Here is a 22,379-nt window from a genome sequence, read left to right on the forward strand (position 1 = left end):
TGTCTCAGTTTTCACATCAGTAAAAAAAGAACATTATTTTTAATGGTGATATCTCTCAAAAACTGTTAAAGATTAAAATGTTATTATCAATACACTTTTCTAAGATCAGTACATTAATAATTGCATATTGTTGTTATAGAAGTATGTGTCGTAAAAGTAATATCTGTTGGTTTTGTTTAAGTAGATTGCGGAAAAACAGGAGTTACCATATACATTAATAAACGTAATTGGCGGTCCAGATGGAGTTTATGAAGACCATGTAGAGTTTCTGGAAAAACATCTTAAACTTGTCACCATGCAGGAATATCTGAAAAACAAGCAAGTGCTTAATGAAAAAATCCAAGCAATATTTATGTGGGTCTATAAACCTGAAGCTACCAGGGATCTTCTGGAAGAGCTATGTAATTTAAAAGTGATTGCAGTCTCGGGTGTAGGAATTGACCACCTTGATTTAAAACTGATCTTTAGCTTTGGTATAAGAGTAACCAATACACCTTTTGCAGTGTCCAATTCAACAGCTGATATAGGAATGGCTTTGATGCTGGCTTCCGCTAGAAGGATTGTGGAAGGTACAACCCAATGACAGTACGATGGGGAAAGGGAGAGATTGAGGGGTCCTTGGTGCTCTCTGAGCGTAGTTGATTTCTTGCAGACATTTCATTACCCCAAGTAGGTAACATCATCAGTGCAACAAATATTCTCCTTTATTACTCCTCTGTGTAACACCTCTCCTGCGCGAGCTGCACTGGCTGCCGGTGGCTCTTCGGATCTGCTTCAAGGTGCTGGTACTCACCTATAAAGCCCTTCATGGCATGGGCCCGGGGTACTTGCAGGACTACCTCCTACCGGCCTCCCACTGACCTGTGCGCTCACATAGGGCTGCCCTCCTCCGGGTGCCGTCAACCAGACAATGTCAGCTGGCGACCCCCAGGATGAGGGCGTTCTCTGTGGCCGCACCGACCCTCTGGAATGGGTTACCCACTGGGCTCTGGACGGCCCCTGACCTCCGCACTTTCCGCGCCGAGCTGAAGACATGGCTTTTTCAGCAAATTCCCTGATCTGTTGCGAGACTTTTTAATCGTTTGGGGATTTTAAAATTGATTAATTTTAGTATTGCATTGTTGTATTGTTTTTATCTTGTGAGCCGCCCCGAGTCCTATGGGAGAAGGATGGCATATAAATTTTGAAAAATAAATAAATAGATTGGTGGGGGCAGGGGAGGGGGGAGAGACTGTTTAAATCTTTTATGTTCCAACGTAATTGGATTCATATTGTTTTTAAAAGACTCCCTTGTAGGTACAATGCAACGAAGTATTTTGCCATTGTCTTTAACGCAGAACATTTAAAATATTCCACTTTAGTCTACATCTCTGAAATGTTCTCATGATTCCCATCCAAGAACTAGCAAGGTTTGCCTCTGCTTAAGGATTTTGTTGTGGTCTTTCAAGATATAGCAACCTGCTGAACTTCTGAACTATCAGATCAGTGGCTCTCAACCTTTTAGATACATTCTGTAGAGAGAGGTTTTTCCGCAGACCAGAGCGATCCTGGTTTTGAGTACTGCCCGCATCCCGTTTTTTTTTTCTACTTCCAATCCAGTGTACAGATTTACCCAGACATTTGTCATCATAGCTTTCAAACCCAGCAGAGTTAAATTTGACTCTAGTGACGCCATAGGCTGATTTTAATGCCATAGTGCAATTCTGGAATATAGAAACATAGAGCGTGTTCTGAACAACCACTTACTAATGCATTCAGCAGAGAATCTCTATGCATCGTAGCTAGGATTGTGAAGAAAGATTTCTAGGTTTCCTCCAAGACAGTTGAGCCCTTGCTACAAATACCAGTAGCAGGAAGTGGTGTGGCACCCGCCCCTGTTAAGAATCAGTAAGGTCAACATACTTTGCCACAAAAGAGTGAGACCTGCGCTATTGAGTATTGACTGATTTCGTACTACCATAATCCATTTCTTTTTGGTTTGTTTTTAAACATCTCTAGGTTATCAGATTGCAGTTTCCCCTGACACTAAACATTTTAATATGGACTGGTTGGGACAAGAAATAACTGGTACAACTCTAGGAATCATTGGAATGGGCCGGATTGGTTACAAGGTGGCCCAAAGAGCTAAAGCTTTTGAGATGAAAATTCTTTATCATAACAGAAACCAAAGGTAACCAGCTCTCAGATTAGATCATAGACGCACTAATTTTTTTTACCTTTTTTTATCTTTCTCTTATGTTCACCATGAATAACTCCATTTGACTCCCATTGCAGGGATACCTGTATAAAACAGTACTTTTTTCCTAATCTTTCACAAATTTTAAATCCATAAATGAATGTTGCTGTGGAAGGCATGCCTGTATCAGCCAAGGAGACCAGTAGAAGCTAGACCAGGGAATCTCCAAACTTTGCAACTTTATGACTTGTGGACTTCAACTCTCAGAATGAACTTGGCATCTTAAAGACTTGTGGACTTTCGCATGGCTGGCTGAGGAATTCTGGGAGCTGAAGTCCACAAGTCTTAAAGTTGCCAAGTTTGGAGACCCTCTGTGCTAGACAAACCTGCTTCATTTTCACTATACTTGCCAGTGAAACAATATATATTGTACATATATCAAGATTTGTGTTGGGAGAAGATAGAAAAAAAGCATTTCAACACTGAATCAGCTTAATACAGTATGAACATAAGTAGTATTGGCGCTGGTATGAGAATGGGAAGAAGACTGTATGATGAGGCAATATTCTTCAAGAATGGTTAGAATAAGGCATCTTTGTAACAGGTTAGAGGCCTTGCGGATGTACCTATATGTTCAGATTGCCTTTGTCACTAGTTCTGTGAAGGTATGAAACATCAGTGGAAATATTGCTAGCATTAATAATTGGAACTAAATGACTTATGTCCTGCAGAAATGAGGCAGATGAACAGGCTGTTGGTGCAGTTTATTGCCAGAAGATGGAAGATTTACTTCCACAAGCTGACTTTGTGATGCTGACTGTGAATCTGACTCCTCAGACATGCAAGTTGATCGGGAGAAAGGAACTAGAACTCATGAAGCCCACTGCCACTCTTATCAACATCTGTAGAGGTAGTATAATGATTTCAAACTCATTATAGCCACATTTTCCTTGAATGTGATGAAATGAAAATCATTTATGACATGAGGGAAAGTAAGGAATTACAAATAAAATTTCTGTCAGGAAAATTTAACACAGAATATAATTCAACTGCCTCATCTCTCAATTAAAGAGCTTGAGATATTGTAATATTTTCAAATACCTGTACTGGATTAAAATTGTTCTTCCCAGTTCATGCCCCATCTCATTTTTAGAATTCCTGGCCAACATTTCCCTAAATCAGTGGTGGCTTGCTCCCGGTTCTGTCCGGTTCTTGCAAACCGGTAGTAAAAGTGGCGGGAGGCTCCACCCACCCAGACATCATAATGGATGATCTGTGCATGCCCAGAAGCTTCTGCGCATGTGCAGAAGCGCGCACACATGCTCCCATTGCAAACTGGTAGTAAAAGTAAGTAGAACCCACCCCTACCCTAAATGCATATCTCCTTACTGCTCTAAGGAAAGTTCTGTTGAAATACTTTGATGGCTATTATAGGTAGTCATGGACTTATGATCACAATTGAGCCCAGAATGTATGCTGCTAAGTGAGAAATTTGTTAAGTGAGTTTTGACCCATTTTACGCTTTTCTTACCACATTTGTTAAGTGAATCACTGAAGTTATTAAATGAGTAACATAGTTATTAAGTGAATCTGGCTTCCCTATTGACTTTGTTGGTCAGAAGGTCGCAAAAGATTATCATGTGACCCTGGGACATTGCAACCGCCATAAATATAAACCAGTTGTCAAGCATCCAAATGTAAACCACATGACCATGGGAATGCTGCAACGGTCATAAGTGTGAAAAATGGTCATAAGTCACTTTTTCAGTGCTGTTGCAACTTCAAACAGTCACTAAACGAACTGTTTTAAGTTGAGGACTACCTGTATCCATTTTACATTAGGATTATTTTTATTGCTACTTATTGCTCTTGGGCTTCTGATCTCCAGAGGTATACCATACGTGGGACATGGTGAATAAAGGACTATTTTCAGTTAACAAATCAGCAGAGATACTGAAATGTTTGCTTTAATTTGTAAATGTTAGTCATTATCTAAAACACCTCCTTGAAATAATAGTCAATCTGAGAACTACAAATATTAATCAAAGACTCAAATGTACACATACAGTACAGCAGTAAAGCATTTCCTTTATCATTTTTCTAAAATAAGCACTCTTGTATTCCTTTCCCTTAGGTGAAATTATGCTTGCTTTCATCTTCTTTCCATTCCAAATTTCCTGAAATATCAAATATTTTTTAAATTTACGCTTCTTAACCATTCTTCTCCTGCCAAGAAAATTAATGTTTTGACAGTAAGAAGCTGAGGGCAGCAGCACATTATTCATATTCTTCCCTATAGTATGGAGTTGCTAATCATTTTGGTTGCCCCTTTTCACATTTACAATATTTGTGTGCTATAGTGTGTTAAGCAAAACAGAATTCAATATTTTGATTATGGTTGCTTCGTAGAGTTGTAGGACGTCATAAAAGGGTTTCTTCACTAACCCTCAAATCAAGAACTTTTCTTTTTCTCAACAATTTCAAACTGAGTTATTGTTATGTATTAACTGATTAATTCTCGTAACCCCAAATTCCTTTTGTGATAATATTGTGTTAGCTTAGAACCCCATTCATTCAAAATGCTCCTCATTAAAATATAAGGAATTTCTTTCTTTGTTTCCAAAATGGCTGTCACCAGAAATGTCAATCTTTTAGTGTGAAAGTGGTATGTCACATCTAACAATGATTTACTGCTCTCATTCAGAGAAATGAGTTTCCCTTTTTAGCTTGGTAAGCAGTATGTCTTGATAGAGCTAGTAAAACCATTGTTCCCTTGTTTGCTTTAAATTCAGGTCAAGTGGTTGATCAAGATGCACTTCTGAAGGCCCTCCAAACAAAAAAAATTAAGGCTGCAGCTTTGGATGTAACGTATCCAGAGCCACTGCCAAGGTAAAAATTTATGCATTTAGAATTAATATGTCAGTGTGAACTTTGGGGCTCTGTTTATTCTTTCATTTTAGGTATTCTACTCTGACTCATCTCTGATTCATCTAGACTGCCAGATTATTTAAGATAAGATAGTTGGCCATTGATGCCAAAGAAAACAAATGTTCTCTATTAATCGATAGGGTTATATTTGACTAAATAGTATACTACTTTATTGATTGATGTGTGTTGTCAATTCCTAGAGACAACATGGATAGATTTTCTCCGTGAATATTATGTGAAACAGTGAGTTGATTTAAGTTCTCCAAATGTGAAATTAATCTGCAGCATAAATTTTTTAGCCAAGATAAATAGGTAACCATTATGGAGTTAACTCGGCAGAAGCTGTTCACTAAGCTTTGAATTCAAACTCAAAGAATCATAGTGTTGAAAGGAAACATATACACATATAGGTAATCACGTTCAACCTCCTGCTTAGTGTAAAAATTAATTAATCCAATCCAATTAATATTGTAGGGAAAACAAATATACACACAAAGAATTATATTTAGATTTATAAGCATTTAAACATTAGAGTTATAGGTATTTATAGGTTTTAATTTCATTAAGTGAATGCGTTTCCCTAGTTACACTGAGAAGTTAGTTTTAAATGTTCCAACACAAATGAGATATGCCCCCAGAAGAAGGTCTTACAAGTGCTTAGAACACTAGCTTCCCCTTCTGTGGAGCAACTCAAAACAACCTAAGGACCTTAGAAGGACTGATCGGTCTTGCTGGCCACAGGAAAGCACAGGGAACTGAAATGGAAGTATTAGAGAGTAAAAATTAAATGCTAAAGATCAACTATCTATTTTTATATGATTATGTCTGCCTTGCATTCAGAAGTTCAAGGCAGTGTAGCTTCCTTCCTATTTTTCCCACAGCCATCATTCTATGAGAAGACTGGGCTAAGAATGACCCATGGCTCAACCCTTTTCAAGACACACCCAGTTAGTTGGCTAAGCTTGGTCTTAGTAGTTAAGCTTGATAGTACATATAGTATACACAGCATTGTACCCACCTAAGTGGGTGAACATGTTGTGAGGATACTAAAAAAGGGTCAACTGATCTAGTCAACTAGCCATGAAAGGATTAGATTTATCCCTGTCCAAATCTATGTCCCAGTTCTTCACAATCAGTTGTATTGTGGGAACATCTAAACTGAGTCCACTGATAAATGCTACAATCCTCAACACTCCTCTTCAGAACTCCCAATGCTTGCAGTGCAGAACACACTTTTGCAAGATGGATTGGCTGCATGTTATGTTGCCTGCCAGTACTCTCCTACGAAATGGCTTATGGGATAATAAACCCTTCCAAGAAAAAATGGACAGGGTCTGTGTATTCCCCATTACTGTGCTTGTGTGCTACTAGAAGCAGAAGTGAGGAGATGCTTGAATTAAGAACTGCAGAATATTAATGATCTGATTCTATTTTCTGAAAACTTTGAAAGACCAAAGTACTGTACATAAATGCCCATATTCAGTTCAGTTTCCATAAGTGTGACACATCAAGTTTTAAAAAAACAACAGACAACTTTTCTCTTTCCTTTCCTTCAGGGATCATGCTTTATTGGATTTAAAGAATGTCATCATAACACCCCACATTGGATCTGCAACTTCACAAGCCCGCCGCCATATGATGGAAAGGATGGTTGAAAGTATTCTGGCAGCTATAAATGGCCTCCCAGTCACTCATGAAGTCCATGAGTAACATGTGCTTTGTTAGGATAAAGTATTTCTATATTTGTCTTTAAATGTTTATAGCAGGGGTCTCCAAACTTGGCAACTTTAAGATTTATGGTCTTCAACTCTGGGCAATTCTGGGAGTTGAAATCCACGAGGCATAAAGTTACCAAATTTGGAAATTCCTAGTTTATACCAAAGTAATGAATTTGATTTTGACAACAGATCTCTATTTAGCTTTCTTGGAAAAAAAATAAGCATAGTATGTTTTGTTCATTTATGTTGTTCCGTTTGTTCCACAGAGCTTTGTTAAATGGAATAAAAACCAAACCTGAAAAATAAAAATATCTGTCATCCCTTTGCACCGGATGCATCGGATGAGTGTCCCAGTGGTATGATTCAGTATTTGAAGGGTTTGTTGTCAAATAAGGATTACTGTTAAAGGTATCTGAGATATTTCTCCAAATATCATCTGTGGGATAGGGTATTATGCTGAAAATAGCAGCTGACTTAATGAAGATTAAATTCAAGCATTAAAATTAACAGGATATTCCCAAATATTGTAAATATGTCAAGACTAATGTATTCATAAATATATAATCTAAAGGAAAGACTGAGATAATTGATGTGATTAGGAGTGCATATAGCATACGTGTGAGATCTGGGAGCATATAATTTAAGCTATCCTACATGTTCAATTTTTGTAGTGCCTACTATTGCAAATACTCTATAAGGCTACTGAAGAACTTCTGGACTTCTGATCTTGTAAAATATTATTGAAGTGAAATTTGCAACTTTATAGCAGAGCAGTAACTCTCAGATGTGACTGGAGTTATAGATTACTGGAGCTGCCCTTTTTCAGTTTGGGTGACAGGAAAACATGTCCCATAATGTATTAAGAAAAAGAACAAATACATACATCAGCATAATGTAATATCAGACTAGATCTGGAGAGACCCACCTTTGAGCCATGGAATCTCCCTGAATGATTCTGGCCCAGTCACTCTCAGCCAATCCTACTTCACAAGGTTGTTTTTTGTGGAGAAATAATAATAATGATACTGTCTATCCTTGGTCCTTGGGAGGGACTCAATGGGTGGACTAAAATGCCAAATCCAGTCTGAACATCTGGCTGACTGTGCAATGGACCACAGTAATAGGTGCCTTGAGTGCGATCCCAAAACAACTGGAGCACCTCTTGAACACCATCAACACTATCAATTGCAAAAGGCAGCTTTATTCAGAACAGCAGACATCTTTCAATGATCCCTCGAATACTATCAAATATCCACATCTGCCTATCTCACATCCTTGGGAAGGTCTCGATAGTTGGATGTAAATGCCAAATGCAGTCTGAACGTCTGGCTGACTGCACACAATCCAAAATAAAGCAAGCCAAGCCTTAACTCCTTGAGTAAAAGCAGACAGTAAATCTACCAAATCGGTCACCCAAAGGTGCTTTTTCAGGAGGCAACTGGACTTTCTTGTTTTTTCTTTGAAGACGTTTAGCTTCTCCTTGTAAGGTCCCAAAATACACTTGAGTCACCAGAATGCCAAAGAGAGAGACTCAAGACGAGGCTTGCAAAAAAAAAGCAGATTTTATTTATGGCCAAAAACAAAATACTGGGTGGGACTATATCCAGAACATACAGATACAATGCATGTGAGGAGATAACCACACCTTGGGGAAGGTATGGCGTCCTTTTAGGACGCCATACCTTCCCTACCTCAGAGGGAACCTCAGAGACATCAGCTTAGTACCCAATTTTGGCCTCCTAGTTTAGGTTTGTGTATTCCTTGTTGCCCTGCAAAGGAATAGAAGCCTCCCAATTAGCGTTATCTTTTCCTTGAGCATTCCTTTGTTCTCCCAATTGCTCATTTGGCTCCTGGTTCTGCAAGGAACGAGCTTATACAGATCAAAGGTGTAAGTTAGAGCTGAAATGTAAATTATCCCTTGGATGATGTCTGCAGTTCCAACTGAGATACCTACCATGCTCTTAGATGGCACAAGAAAAACAGGAAGAAGATTGATATGGGTTCAGATCAAATGGCAGGAACATATGTTTGACAAATACCAGATACATTACAGAGGCCTAATAACAGAATATGTTTGTTACAGGAGATACAAATATAAAGACATAATATATGTGATACAAATACAAAGGCATATATGTATTACAGGAACCTAATGGTTACAGAATCTAGTATACCAGTATATCATATTCTAGTATTATTTATTATATCCTTATTATTGTTTCCCTTCATCCTCAAAGAAGCTTCTTCAGCTCTGACAGGATAGTGGGGAACGGAAGGATTGATATTCCTTGCAGACAACTGGTCATTTGCATCCTTTTAGAGGGTCCTTGAAGCTCTTGGAAGTTTATCTATGTCCTCAGGGTCATCTGAGTGGTGCTCCTGGTTCCTGTAGTCTTTCAATTTTACTAGCTGTCTGCAAGGAATATCAATCCTTCCATTCTCCACTATCCTGTCAGAACTGAAGAAGCTTATTGGATAAGAAGCGAAACGTCTTCAAAAGAAAAAAAACAAGAAAGTCCAGTTGCTTCCTGAAAAAGCAGCTTTGGGACAACCATGACCATGATGAGGGGTCTCCAACCTTGGCAATTTTAAGCCTGGAGGACTTCAACTCCCAGAATTCCCCAGCCAGCAAGCTGGCTGGGGAATTCTGGGAGTTGAAGTCCGCCAAGCTTAAAATTGCCAAGGTTGGAGACCTCAGCCCTGGATGACGGAGAATCTCTACAGACCATAAACGTGGTGACTTTGTCGAAACTCATGTCTCCAAGACGTCCTTCCTAGTCGCTAGGAGGCGCTGTAGAAAGTGCTCTGTTACAGGCGTCGTCGTGAGGGCGCATCCGGAGGAAGCGCGGCTCGCGGTTCGGCTCCGCCTTCCCAGGCGTTCTAGAACTCTGGCTTACAATGTGGAACGTTCCGAATGGCTTGAGGGCGGCCGCCACTTTCGCTCTCACCTCGGCAAGAAAGCAGGCGAATTTGCCTTGGTTGCTTCCCGCTTTGGGAAGCCCCTCCGGGATAACCTGCCCCGGCTGTTCTCGGGCTCTGCACTGTTCCAGACGACTCTGCCGGTCCCCTAGCGAGTTGCTCAAAAAGTTCCTCGTTAAAAAAAAGTGAGTGGATCCCCTCCGTTTGCACCCGAACACGAACGGGTGCTGAACTGCGGAGCGATAAATGGCTTCGTGGAAAAATGTTTGCCTCCTATGTTAATCCTCCTATGCGGCGTGATAGGCAGGATCGTCCTCCTAACTCAGATCCCTTACAAGCCCGGTCGCAATTCTTCCTTCTGAATTACAGCTCTCCTGATTTTTTTATTGTTAACAGAAGTTTGATCCAGTTTCTCTGGATCATCCGATCCCCCATCGTTCTCTGAAATAATAGACGTTGCACTTGCAATTCTACGCCTTATAATATACTCAGAAGCAAGCTGTACAGGCGGTCCTCATTTTACGACCACAATTGAAGCCAACATTTATGTTGCCAAGTGAGAAATTTGTTCAGTGAGTTTTGCCCCATCTTACAACTTTTCTTGCCGCATTTGTTAAGCGAATCACTGCAGTTGTTAAATTAGTAACGTCGTTGTTAAGTGAATCTGGCTTCCCCATTGACTTTGCTTGTCAGAGGGTCGCAAAAAGGAATCACAGGACCTGGGACGCTACAACTGTCATAAATGCGAGTCAGTTGTCAAGCGTCTGAATATAAATCACATGACAGTGGGGATGCTGCAACAGTCATAAGTGTGAAAAATCATCATAACTCACTTTTTTCAGTGACATAACCTTGAACGGTCACTAAGTGAACTGTTGTGTAAGTTGAGGACTACCTGTACTTAGTTACACGAAATTGGTTCCAAGTTAAAGATATTTAAGTGTCAGCCTTACAGTGCCATCCTTTGCGTGGTTTTGGAAGGCAGCCTCAGTGATTCACTTGACATTTCAAATAAGTAAGTTACACTGATTAGGACAATATCTGCTTGTGTACAGTTCCTATTGGCCAATGCTTTGAATACTACTCAATCATCTGACAATAATAAATGCTTTGTTGCCTGTTTAGCTGTTATGAATAAGTCTGTATTTAAGTTAGTCTGCTGTGACATAGGTCAAATTTACAGTTGTAAAATACTGAGTCTAAACTCATAAATTTTGGAGCTCTGAATTTTGGATTGGAACTCCATCTTCTTTTGCTGAATTGACTTTTATTTGTGTGTGATAGGAACCTTTAATGATTCACTATTACTATGTTCCTGTAAGGCAGTGTTTCTCAACTTGGCAAGTGTAAGATGTGTGGACTTGAATTCCTAGAATTTCCCAGATAGTGTGCATGCAAGCTGGGAATTTTGGGAGTTCAAGTCCACACATCTGAAAGTTGTCCAAGTTGAAAAACTGCTATAAGGGGTAATAGTAAATTATGATTTAATGGTGAAACATGTCATGTTTGTTCATGAACGATGTATAACTAATGAGTGAGTTGTGATCGCTTTTTAAACTATTTAGTGCCCTTGTTAAAATTATTTTTGAGGTAGATTTTACAAAATAACACACGAAAATATATTTTTACAGTTATTAGAGCATAAACGTTATTTTTCTAATCTTTAAAGGAAGAAGTTTTGGTATTCTAGTCCTACACTTGGATCTGAAGTGGTAAGAACAAAAAATCCCTTAATCTAAAGGCAATGTCTTAATCAGCACATTTCATAAATTTTGTTTAATTCCTCTATTATGATCATTGTACTAAATCATGTGGCTTTCTTGGGGTTCAAATAAACCCTAAAATGGAACTTTCGTTTCCATAATTGCATAAAGCAGTGGCAGCTACTTGTGTTTTCATTGAAGTTGTATTGTATTTCAGACTGAATTAAAAATAAGTAAATAATTGTTACACTATTGTATTTTGTCATTCATCGTTTTCATCAGGGAATAGTATAGGAATTGAACAAAGCCACATTAACACCTAAATAGCAGCATTAGGTTGTTATTTACAGATATTACAGATATTGTAAAACGGACTCAAAATATTTATAGTGTAATTACAAACGCCTGTGGAGATTCTCAGTATCCAGGTCATGGTTGTCCCAAAAGTGCTTTTTTCAAGAGGCAATTAAACTTTCTGGTTTTTCTTTGAAGATGTTTCACTTCTCATCCAAGAAGCTTCTTCAGCTCTATTTTTGATCATTTGACTATTTTTTAGATTTCACTTATTTTTAACTATTTTTTTAGATTCCTCAGATATTTAGTAGATACCCAATTATTTGTGATTATTTATGATTGATTTACTTTACGTTTTTGCTATTGTACTATATTTCCAGCTATGCAGCTCTTCTTCAAAAGGATATCTATAAAAATATCAAAATTTAAGAATATAGGTATTTGAAATAACTATGCTCATAATCAGATTACATAGAAGAATTATGTCACCTCCATAAACTAATACACATCTTTTAAAAATATGATACTGTATATAAAGAGACATAAGATAAACAAATATAGTTGGAACTGTTGTTTAATATTGAGTTATGATTGACCTCCATATAGAGGAGGCAGTTCTTTTTAAAAGTTAAAATATAATGAAATGTGATTGATTATTATAGATATGTAATCCTTGAAATCTAAATTCAGCTGTATACTTATGAGATGTAATTGAAATTCAGCTCTTTGTTTCCAGTTTTCATTTCAGTTTTTATAGAATGGTAGGAATTGCTGTTTCCACTTAATTATTATGGGGCATGGTTGGTATTAAAAGTACGGGAAAATAAGGGTAATGAAAAGCAGAGAAACAATGGCAGTTCTACTGGATCCTTAAAGAAATGCACTCCTGTCTAAAAAGTTATACCTAATGCCAAAACTGTTTTCTGCAATCGCTTGTTTTTTAAAGTTGTACAAATCATCCAGCCTGACAGATGTTTTAAAGCTACGACCTCCAAAGATTAGGAAACAAGATAGCATTCGTAAGAAAACTTTGGACGTTCTGTTTTTTCAAGCTGTGCGGGACCTACTGAGTACCCCTCTAGCTGGCCAAGAACTTTATGATCTCAATGTGGAAGTGTTTAAGGCAAGTACAAATCATATCAGTCCGCAAAATCCCTTAATTATGTGTTGAAGCAGAAACATCTGATTTTGTGATTGCGTCCAGGAAACTGTGCAGATGTTGCTGTGATTTACTTTATTGCATTGAATTGCATTGAGAACTGTTCCACATGTATTACTTATAGTTTATTGCCTTTATTTATTGCATTGTATTGCGAAGGTGTCGAGAACAGTTGTACTATATTATCAGTCAGAGGTGGGGAACAATGGTCCCTTTACCACTTTGTGGACTTCAACTCCCAGAATTCTTGAGCCAGCATGGCTGGTTCAGGAATTCTCTAAATTGAAGTCCACAATTCATAAAAGGTCCATTGTTCCCCATCTTTGTTATAAGTTGATAATGCCATTTTATACCAGGCTTGCTTATGTTTTTACATTTAATTTGCAGTCCTATTCCGCTGGAAGTTATGGAAGAGATGCTCTGCAGACACAGATATACCATTACTCGTGATCTACTAGCAGGAGGGCTTAAAATAGAGCATTCCTTTAATATATTATTAATAGTCATAGATAAAGGCTTCAAAAAATCCTTATTACAAGAATGGTATCCCCTTGAGCAGGGGTCAGCAACCCGTGGCTCTGGAGCCGCATGTGGCTCTTTCATCCCTCTGCTGCGGCTCCCTGTTGCTGGTCGGCTCCATAATTGATAGGGCTTTTGGTTAAGACAGGTAGAGGAAAAAGGATGCCGTGCTAGGAGGAGACTCTATGGTGGGGGAACCGACTTCCAGTTGGCAGAGGAAAAAGGACGCCGTGCTAGGAGGAGACTATGATGGGGAACCAGACTTCCAGTCAGCTCCAGAATCGAATGGGGGCTTCCGGTTAGGACTTTTGTGGCTCTTTGAGTGTTTAAGGTTGCTGAGAGGCTATTACAGGTAGTCCTCAACTTACCACAATTCATTTACTGATCATTTCAAAGTTACAAACAGCTCTGAAAAAAAGTGTCTAATGACTGTTTTTCAGACTTATGACCATTGCAGCATCCTCATGAGCAAAATTCAGATGCTTGGCAATTGGTTCATATTTATGATGGTTGCAGTATCCTGAGTTCATGTGATCTCCTTTTGCGACCTTCTGACAAGCAAAGTCAATGGGGAAGCCAGGTTCAGTTAACAACCATATTACTAACTTAACAACTGCAATGATTCATTTAACCATTGTGGCAAAAAAAGATAGTAAAATGGGGCAAAATTCACTTAACAAATGTCTTGCTTAGCCACAGAAATTTTGGGCTCAATTGTGGCCATAAGTCGAGGACTACTGTACGTTTCTTTACATTGGTGTTTAACCCTAAATTCTTTCTCCAGGATTTTATTTCTTTGGAAGAATCACTTCCCAAACATCCTTTTCCAGCAGAGAAAAGGAAAGATTTTTTGCTCTTTTACAGAGAACTCCCAGCAACACTGCTGTCTTCATTGTTTTTGTTAGTTTTTAATTACTGACATTTGATGCTTCCAGTAATGGGACATTTTGCTTTCCTGTTAATGTGTTATATTCAGTGTAGATTGACTTTCCCTGAATTAAAATCCAATTGTATGGATAACTTGCTTTTGTCATTTGAGAGTTGGGTGTGATACTTTCAGATGGCTAAAATGCTGAGCTTGTTGATCGAAAGGTCGGCAGTTCAGCGGTTCGAATCCCTAGTGCCGTGTAACGGGGTGAGCTCCCGTTACTTGTCCCAGCTTCTGCCAATCTAGCAGTTTGAAAGCACGTAAAATATGCAAGTAGAAAAATAGGAACCACCTTTGGTGGGAAGGTATAGTCATGGCGGCCACATGACTACGGAGATGTCTTTGGACAGCGCTGGCTCTTCGGCTTTGAAGTGGAGATGAGCACCGCCCCCTAGAGTCGGGAACGACTAGCACATATGTGTGAGGGGAACCTTTACCTTTACCTTTATAACTATTTCATTTCTATATATCCCATGAAATATGTAGAAATGTATTGACATCGATTTCTTCAACACATTAATAGTGTAATTTCCATTGATCAGAATTAAGATTAAACTCAATTGTATCTGCAATATTGGAACCTCCCTACTTTAAAATGGAACTTGTACTTCTTGCTAAAACTGTGTTAATATATAACCGATACCTTCTTCCATTTTCTTGCGGAATGATTATTCTTCAATTTATATTATTTTTCTCTCTTGGTAATAATTCCTTCTTGAATGTCTGTGAAGTAAAAAAAATATCTTCTTTCCACTGCCAATGGTTGATATGGTAGCACTGTTTTTAATAGCAATCTCTTTCACTTGTGCAGTTTGGTAATAGAATTGTTTGTGGTGCTCCTTCCAAATTTGAAATCTGCATTTAAAATTAGTATTTTAAATTTCTTAGGCTTCCCTCACGTCAGATTTTGCAATATGTCGCATATATTGGAAGAGTTCCGGCAATGCGGAAAAGGATGAATGTATTCAGCAAGCCCTACAGAGAAAAGCATCCTATATTAGGTACTGGTATGGTGTATCTATGGTCAAGCAAACATCCCTTAAAGAATTGGTTGGTTTTGGTCTGTAGATGGGAGGATAACTTATAAATAAATACAGTGGGCCTCCTTCACATTTTGACACCCAGAATTAACAGAATAATGGCCATTCTCACTTTACAATTATTCACTTAGTGACTGTTGGAAGTTACAATGGCACTGAAAAAATAACTTATGACTGGTTTTCACACTTATGGCCATTTCAGCATGTCAATGGGGAAAGCCAGAATCGCTTAATGACTGCATGATTCATTTAACAACTGAAGCGATTCACTATACAGCTCTGGCAAAAAAAGGTAATAAAAAGGGGAAAACTCATTTGCCCACTGCCTAGCTCGGGTCACCAACCTTTCGGACCTCAGGGACCACTTTTTAAAAATCCTATGGACCACTAATATGATTTGCCTAATGACCAGCTGGGTGGACGTGGCAAGATTTTCATGTGACTGTGTGGGCATGGCTAACTCGATGTCACTCACGTCGAGGGGCACCTTGCCAGCCTCTACTTGCTACTCCTCGCCTGCCTGCCCGGGCTCCTTAGGGCTCCAACAGGAAGCAGTTGCTGGAGCTAAGCAGCCACCATGAGAAAGTTCCACTGGAACAAGGCCCTCCGGCTCTTCGCCACCAGTGGCACTTCCCTCCAGCCTTCGCCCAAAGCCCCACACCAGGAGACCAAAGCAGAGCCCAAGTCAGAATTTCTGCCCCCCTCTGACCCACACAAAAAGACCCCGAAGAGGGAGACTCTCTGCAGCAACACAAATGTTCATTGCATGTGTTTGTCCCAGGGGCTATAATTTGAGGACCCCTGATTTAGTGCAAGATAAAAAATGCAAATAATTTTTCTATGGACCACCAAAATTTGCTCGCGGACCACCGGTGGTCCACCAACCACCAGTTGGTGACCGCTGGCCTATCTTAGTTACAGAAACTTTAGGCTGAATTGTGGGTGTAAGTGGAGGGTTATGTGTATTTATAACTTAAACCTGTTTCCTCCATCTTTAAAAGAGAAGTTTGCAGATAATGCTTTTAAGTTGTCTTCATATGTAATCATGTGGATGTTAAAATTATTTTTTTCTTTCTAGACATCTTCTGGTATCGTATCGTATCCGGGTAAATGTTCCTTCAATAACATTTGTTAGGGACAGAGAAGAGGAGGCTATAAGAGAGGTAAGAGAAATTTCCTATATGTCTGTGTTTTTATGGTAATTTCATTGAAGTTCTTTTCTTTAAAATTGTAGTTTGCTATACAACAGGCTCTAACTTTAAGATAAAAACCTACTATTTACATGTACAATTTACATTTATATTAAATGTTTACAGTATATGTATAATATGTATGCAAAGTACATAGCTATCTTATGCTTTGTAAAGGTAGAGTAACATAATTAGGAGGAAAAAAGTTGTCTGCACCAGAGACAACCAATATTGTTGAAGAACCACATGGCTCATTCTGATTACTATCTGGTGCCAAGTTACAAACAGTTGCAGCACGACCAGCTGCTGCAAGAGAGTCATACATTGCTTCATAGTCACACAATGAGACTTGCTGTGACCTATGTTAAGGAACCTGTTGGAGAATAGCAATAGCATTTAGACTTATATAATAGCGCTTTATAGCACAATGTAGAAGCATTATTTGCATATTGCCCCCAACAATCTGGGTCCTCATTTTATCAACTTTGGAAGGATGGAAGGCTGAGTCAAGCTTGAGCCCCATCAGCATCGAACTCCAGGCTGTGGGCAGAGTTTGTCTGCAACACTGCACTTTAAGCAGTTTTATGTGTGGAGCAAAGTAGAGGAAGCACTTGCACGAGAAATATGACCATAATTTCCAAAACCTAACTTCCACCTCCCAAGACTCAAGATCTCATTATCTGGAGTTTTGTAATCCTTTGAGTTTACGCTGGAACAGAACTCATGTGAATCAGAGCTACTTATACATTTAGCTACAGAAAAATCTTAAGTAACTCCCTCAAAGATTCCTTTTTTAATAGTAATTTTATCAAATATTATAATTACAAAAGATTATAATACATTTTTTAAATGTAGAAGAGTGAAAGATGCAGAAAAGAAAGGAAAAAGGAAAAGGAGAAAAGTAAGCATGTAGTTAAGAAAAAGAAAACAAATATATAAAGAAATGACTTTCCCCTTTATCAAAAGTATATATTTTTTTAGTAATTTATTACCTTCTCTTAAAATACAACAAAGGATCTCTCCTTTCCATAAAGCCATCCATAACATGTTGGCATTTTAGTCCTGGTGTCAATAAAAGTCCATTAAGGATTATCAGAGATAACAACACACCTATTTTAATCTTCTATTCCAAATATTTTTCCAATCATTGTCATTTATTTCTCCTAAATCTGATGCCAAATTAATTTTAAACTTTTTGCCAGCTCTTCTAATTCAGTTAATAGTCTATATATATTCCCAATTCTTCCTTTACCTATATATTCTTCATTCACCTCACATTCTTTTATAATCATTTCAAATTTTGTTAACTGTCTATCTTTCTCCTTGAATCTTTCTTCTACTTTTATCCATTTCTCTAATTGTATTAAATTCAACCAATTTAATTTAATATCTGCTAAAACGTTCTTTAGTTGTGTTATATTCTTTATCTTGTTCTTCCTATTTGTATATCTGATTTTCTTTTACTAATCCATTCTTTCAATTCAATCTTAGGGAATCTTATGTTTTTTTAAAAAAAATAAAACAAAAGAATTTTCCCACAAGGAGGATTCTTTATAATTAATTCCAAAAAGAATCCTTAGTCTGAACTTTTTAAAATCAAGGTTTTAATCACCTTTTTGCTGTTTATCCCTTTTTTTTAAATTCTTCAACTTGTAGTTAAAAATTCTTTCATTAAGGATTGAAACTCATCTCTTGTTATCAAACTTGTCAACCCCAAATATTTCTAGTACTGAAAAGCAGCAATTTCTGAAAGTGTGTCAGATGCACGAAATCGGAATAAGGTCCAAAATGAATGCAAATTTATCTCATGTTACCTCTAAACAAGAATCAAGGCAAATTGATAATAGATAAGAGACAATAGATTTCAAAGAAAGCTGGACTTAGATCTCTTGTGAGCATGAACGGATTCTAAATTGATGATGCACTTAACCCTTCCCTTGGGCCCTGTCTGGTCATCTCCTACAAAATGATTACAAAGGAAAGTATGCAAATGCAGCATCTTTAAACTACCAATGGCAGTTGATCTCTCATTTCCCAAAACTCTAAGCGTGCTGAAGACTGCTATTTTTTGTGTTCTTCTTGAGAAGAGCAGCTGTCTGGAGCATTTGTAGGTGATCTCAAGCCTTCCCCGTGTCCAGAAAGGAAGTATCGAAGAGTCATTCTACTCCCTGACTCTTCATTCTGCCACAATCATCTTCCATCTACCATTTCTTCCTCTGGAGGTCCCACAACTTTCCCAAAGACTCTTAATATGTTTAATTATTTTCAAAAAATGATAGAGATTTCATTTCTTTGTGATCCTTGAAAAAATTCTATTGACCACAAAAAAATATTTTCAAAATAAGTGGAAGTCTTCCTTTTAACATTGTGTTATGCTTGAAGCCAACACACAAAATGTATGGGATTTAGAATTTATTATTTATATTCTGATTGTTGACAGAACAGTCTTATTTCTGAACAATTTTAGTGTTTTCTTTGTTTTTACATTGTTACAGGTTGAGAAATTATTGGCAATTGCTGACATGGGGCCTGAAGAAGAAGAAGAAAATGAATTAATTCAGAATGATTTCAGGTAAATTAGTACTGGCAAGTGCAATCCTGAGCTAGTGAAAAAATATCCTTAATACAGGTAGTCCTCAACTTACAAACACAATTGAGCCAAAAATTTATGTTGTTAAGCGAGAAATTTGTTAAGTGAGGTTTGTCCCACTTTATGGCTTTTCTTGCTACATTTGTTAAGTGAATCACTGCAGTGGTTAAATTAATGAACATGGTTGTTAAGTGAATCTGGATTCCCCATTGACTTTGCTTGTCAGAAGGTCGCAAAAGGTGATCACATGACCCTGGGATACTGCAACCATCATAAATATGAGACAGTTGTCAAGCATCCAAATGTAAATCACGTGACCGTGGGGAGGCTGCAATGGTCATAAGTGTGAAAAATGTTCACTTTTTCCAGTGCCGCTGTAACTTTGAATGGTCACTAAATGAACTGTTGTAAGTCGAGGAGTACCTTTATCTATTAAAATGCCTTTTACTAGAAGACTAGAAATTTCCAGTTGTGCAGTTGAAAGGCAGCATGGTTTTTCTATTGTTATCCCCTCTTTTAACTACAGGGATGACTTAAAAACTCTGGGAGGGTAAGAGACACTTCCCCAAGCGGTACAAATTGCAGGGAATAAGGAAAAGCAAGAATATATGCAAACATCAGATATCTTAGGCCTTTCTGTGTCATTATTTACTCAATTTCTTGCAGTGAGGAAAAATCCATCGTGGCTGATACCCATGGGGAGCCCTCCATCCACACAAATCTATTTGGAATTGATCATAAAGCATTAAATAAGCAAATAATGGATTACAAAAAAATGAAAAAGAAGGCGGTACTGGAAGGGACTTCGGTACTAGAGACACAGTTGGCTGAGATACGGCAACATCAAAAGAAAATGAGGAGCAAGAAAGCTAGGAAAATTTACGATGACGACCTTAATCCTGAGGCGTATTTGATGGAGAAATACAGTAAAGATTATTGGGACAGTGAAGTTTCATATTCAGAGAATGAGGAACTAGAGTACCAGCCAAAGGAAGATGGCAATGAATTAGAAAAAGAAAAGTAGAACTCTCAACTTTAAATGAATTTTATAAAACTATGGATCAGTTTGAACAACCCCATTATAAAACATTCAATCGTCGTCTTGTTGAATGGAGCATATATTTCAGCTGAAGTTTCCCTCATTTCTCCCCTCCTTTATGATTCATTTCCCCTTTTCCTTATTTATATAACTATAGTTTGCTGTTAGATCCCACTCTGCCAGCCTTTGATTAGTTTTATTAAAATTGACTTGTTAACCTGCTGTAACCCTGGTGGAATCTTTTGACTTAGAAGAGCTCTAAAAAAAAATACAGATAGGACTTGACTTACAGCCACAATGTAGCCTAAAATTTCCATTGCCAAGCAAGACACTTAAGTGAGTTGTGCTCCATTTTATTACATTTTTTGCCACAGTTGTTAAGCGAATCACTGCAGTTGTTAAGCGAATCATGTAGTTCAGGGCTGTCAAACTCAATTTCATTGAGGGCCGCATTAGAGCTGTGGTTGACCTCGGGGGGGGGGCAGGCGGGCATGGCTGACTGGGTGGGTGTGGCCATCTTGACGCCACTCACTGGGTGTGGCTGACAGTGGGTGTGGCCAACTGGGTGGGCATGGCCAGCTTGATGCCACTCCCCAAACTGCTGGCATGTTAACTCTTTGCATTGGGTAGACTGGGCCGAAGCCACGCTGGCCCAATGTTTCCTCTTCGCATTGGGTAGACTGGGCCGAAGCGACACAGGCCGGCCCCTTTTCCAGGCCAGCTTTGTGGGCTGGATCTGAGCCACAGGCCTTGTGTTTGACATCCCTGATGTAGTTGATAAGCAGATCTGGTTTCTCCATTGACTTTGTTATCGGAAGCCAGTTGGGAAGGTTACAAATGGTGATCAAGTGATTCCAGGAAACTACAGCTATCATAAATATATGCCAGTGACCAAGCCCCCGAATTTTGATCATGTGACTATGGTGATGTAAATGTGAAAAACGGTCATAAGTCCCTTTTTTGGTGCTACTTTAACTTTGAATGGTCACTAAACAAATGGTTGCAAGTCGAGAACTACCTGTAAATAAATAGTTAAACTTGTTTTAATGTATAGTCTGACTTGCTAGTTTAGTTTAGTTTACTTCATTGTCATTGCACATGGTACAATGACATTTAATGCCGTCTTCAGTGTACATTGTAAAAATAAAAACACAAACATACATCCTTTACATTCTATTTACCCTGTTTCCCCGAAAATAAGGTATCCCCTGATAATAAACCCAATCGGGCTTTTGAGCGCATGCGCTAAAATAAGCCTCCCCCCAAAAATAAGCCCTCCCAGAAAATATTAAAATGCAGAGCTGGAAATCAGGTAAGACAGCAAGAGGAGCCCCATCTTGTTTCATGCGCCACAAAATAATAAGACCTCCCCGAAAATAAGGCCAAGCGCTTATTTTGGGGTCCAAAAAATATAAGACAGGGTCTTATTTTCGGGGAAACATCGTTATTTAAATTGAAAACCCGATGTTGCACTATACCGTAGAATTCAATATGGTTACTGCTCTGGGATAGAAGCTGTTTTTCAGCCTATTTGTCCTTGTTTTTATTATCCTGTACCGTCTGCCAGATGGTAATAGTTTGAAAAAAAGGGTGCCCAGGATGAGATGGATCTTTAAGAATGTTTTGAACTTTCTTAAGGCAGCGGGAGCTATAAAGCTCTTCCAAAGGGAGAGGGCAACCAATGATCCTCGGGGCCAGGGGTGGGCAATTGTGGCTCTTTTACAACCTGTGGACTTCAACTCCCAGAATTCCTGAGACAGCTGTCTCAGGAATTCTGGGAGTTGAAGTCCACAGGTTGTAAAAGAGCCACAATTGCCCACCCCTGATCTGGGCAATGATGTTGACCCTTTGTAGTGCTGTCCTATCTGCCACTGTGCAATTTGCAAGCCATACACAGTAGGGATGGGTTCTACTTACCTTTACTACCGGTTCGCAACGGGAGTATGCACGCTTGCTTCTGCGCATAGATTGTCATTTATGATGTCCAGGCGGCTGGGCAGAGCCTCCCGCTGCTTTTACTACCGGTTCTAAAGAACCGGACAGAACCGGGAGCAACCCACCGATACACAGACCAGGTAAAGACCAAGTAGACAAGGCTGATCATAATTTGTAATTTCATTGTCAATGTTGCTGCCTCTTGAAGGCCTTATTTTCTTAAAGAGTTTTTATATGTTAG

General features: G+C 38.6%; 2 protein-coding genes across 2 annotated transcripts; both read left to right on the top strand.

The window, feature by feature from the left end:
- The first annotated feature begins 253 nt into the window (after window positions 1-253).
- Window positions 254-7,025, top strand: LOC139315938 (glyoxylate/hydroxypyruvate reductase B-like). The gene is made up of 5 exons (XM_070942450.1): window positions 254-569; window positions 1,999-2,170; window positions 2,908-3,086; window positions 4,969-5,065; window positions 6,661-7,025. The coding sequence occupies exons 1-5, from the start codon at window positions 296-298 to the stop codon at window positions 6,812-6,814; spliced, it is 876 nt and encodes a 291-aa protein (XP_070798551.1). The 5' UTR covers window positions 254-295; the 3' UTR covers window positions 6,815-7,025.
- Window positions 7,026-9,703: 2,678 nt separating this feature from the next.
- On the top strand, window positions 9,704-20,430 carry RBFA (ribosome binding factor A). The gene is made up of 7 exons (XM_070942452.1): window positions 9,704-9,926; window positions 11,411-11,453; window positions 12,685-12,861; window positions 15,233-15,345; window positions 16,463-16,547; window positions 19,070-19,146; window positions 19,831-20,430. Exons 1-7 carry the CDS (start codon window positions 9,721-9,723, stop codon window positions 20,186-20,188), a joined length of 1,059 nt encoding a protein of 352 aa, XP_070798553.1. The 5' UTR covers window positions 9,704-9,720; the 3' UTR covers window positions 20,189-20,430.
- The last annotated feature ends 1,949 nt before the right edge of the window (window positions 20,431-22,379 follow it).

The sequence above is a fragment of the Pituophis catenifer genome, unplaced genomic scaffold (assembly GCF_029215685.1).
Source record: "Pituophis catenifer annectens isolate HBS135680 unplaced genomic scaffold, rPitCat1.0.hap2 SCAF_3, whole genome shotgun sequence".
NCBI classification, from domain to species: Eukaryota; Metazoa; Chordata; class Lepidosauria; order Squamata; family Colubridae; genus Pituophis; species Pituophis catenifer.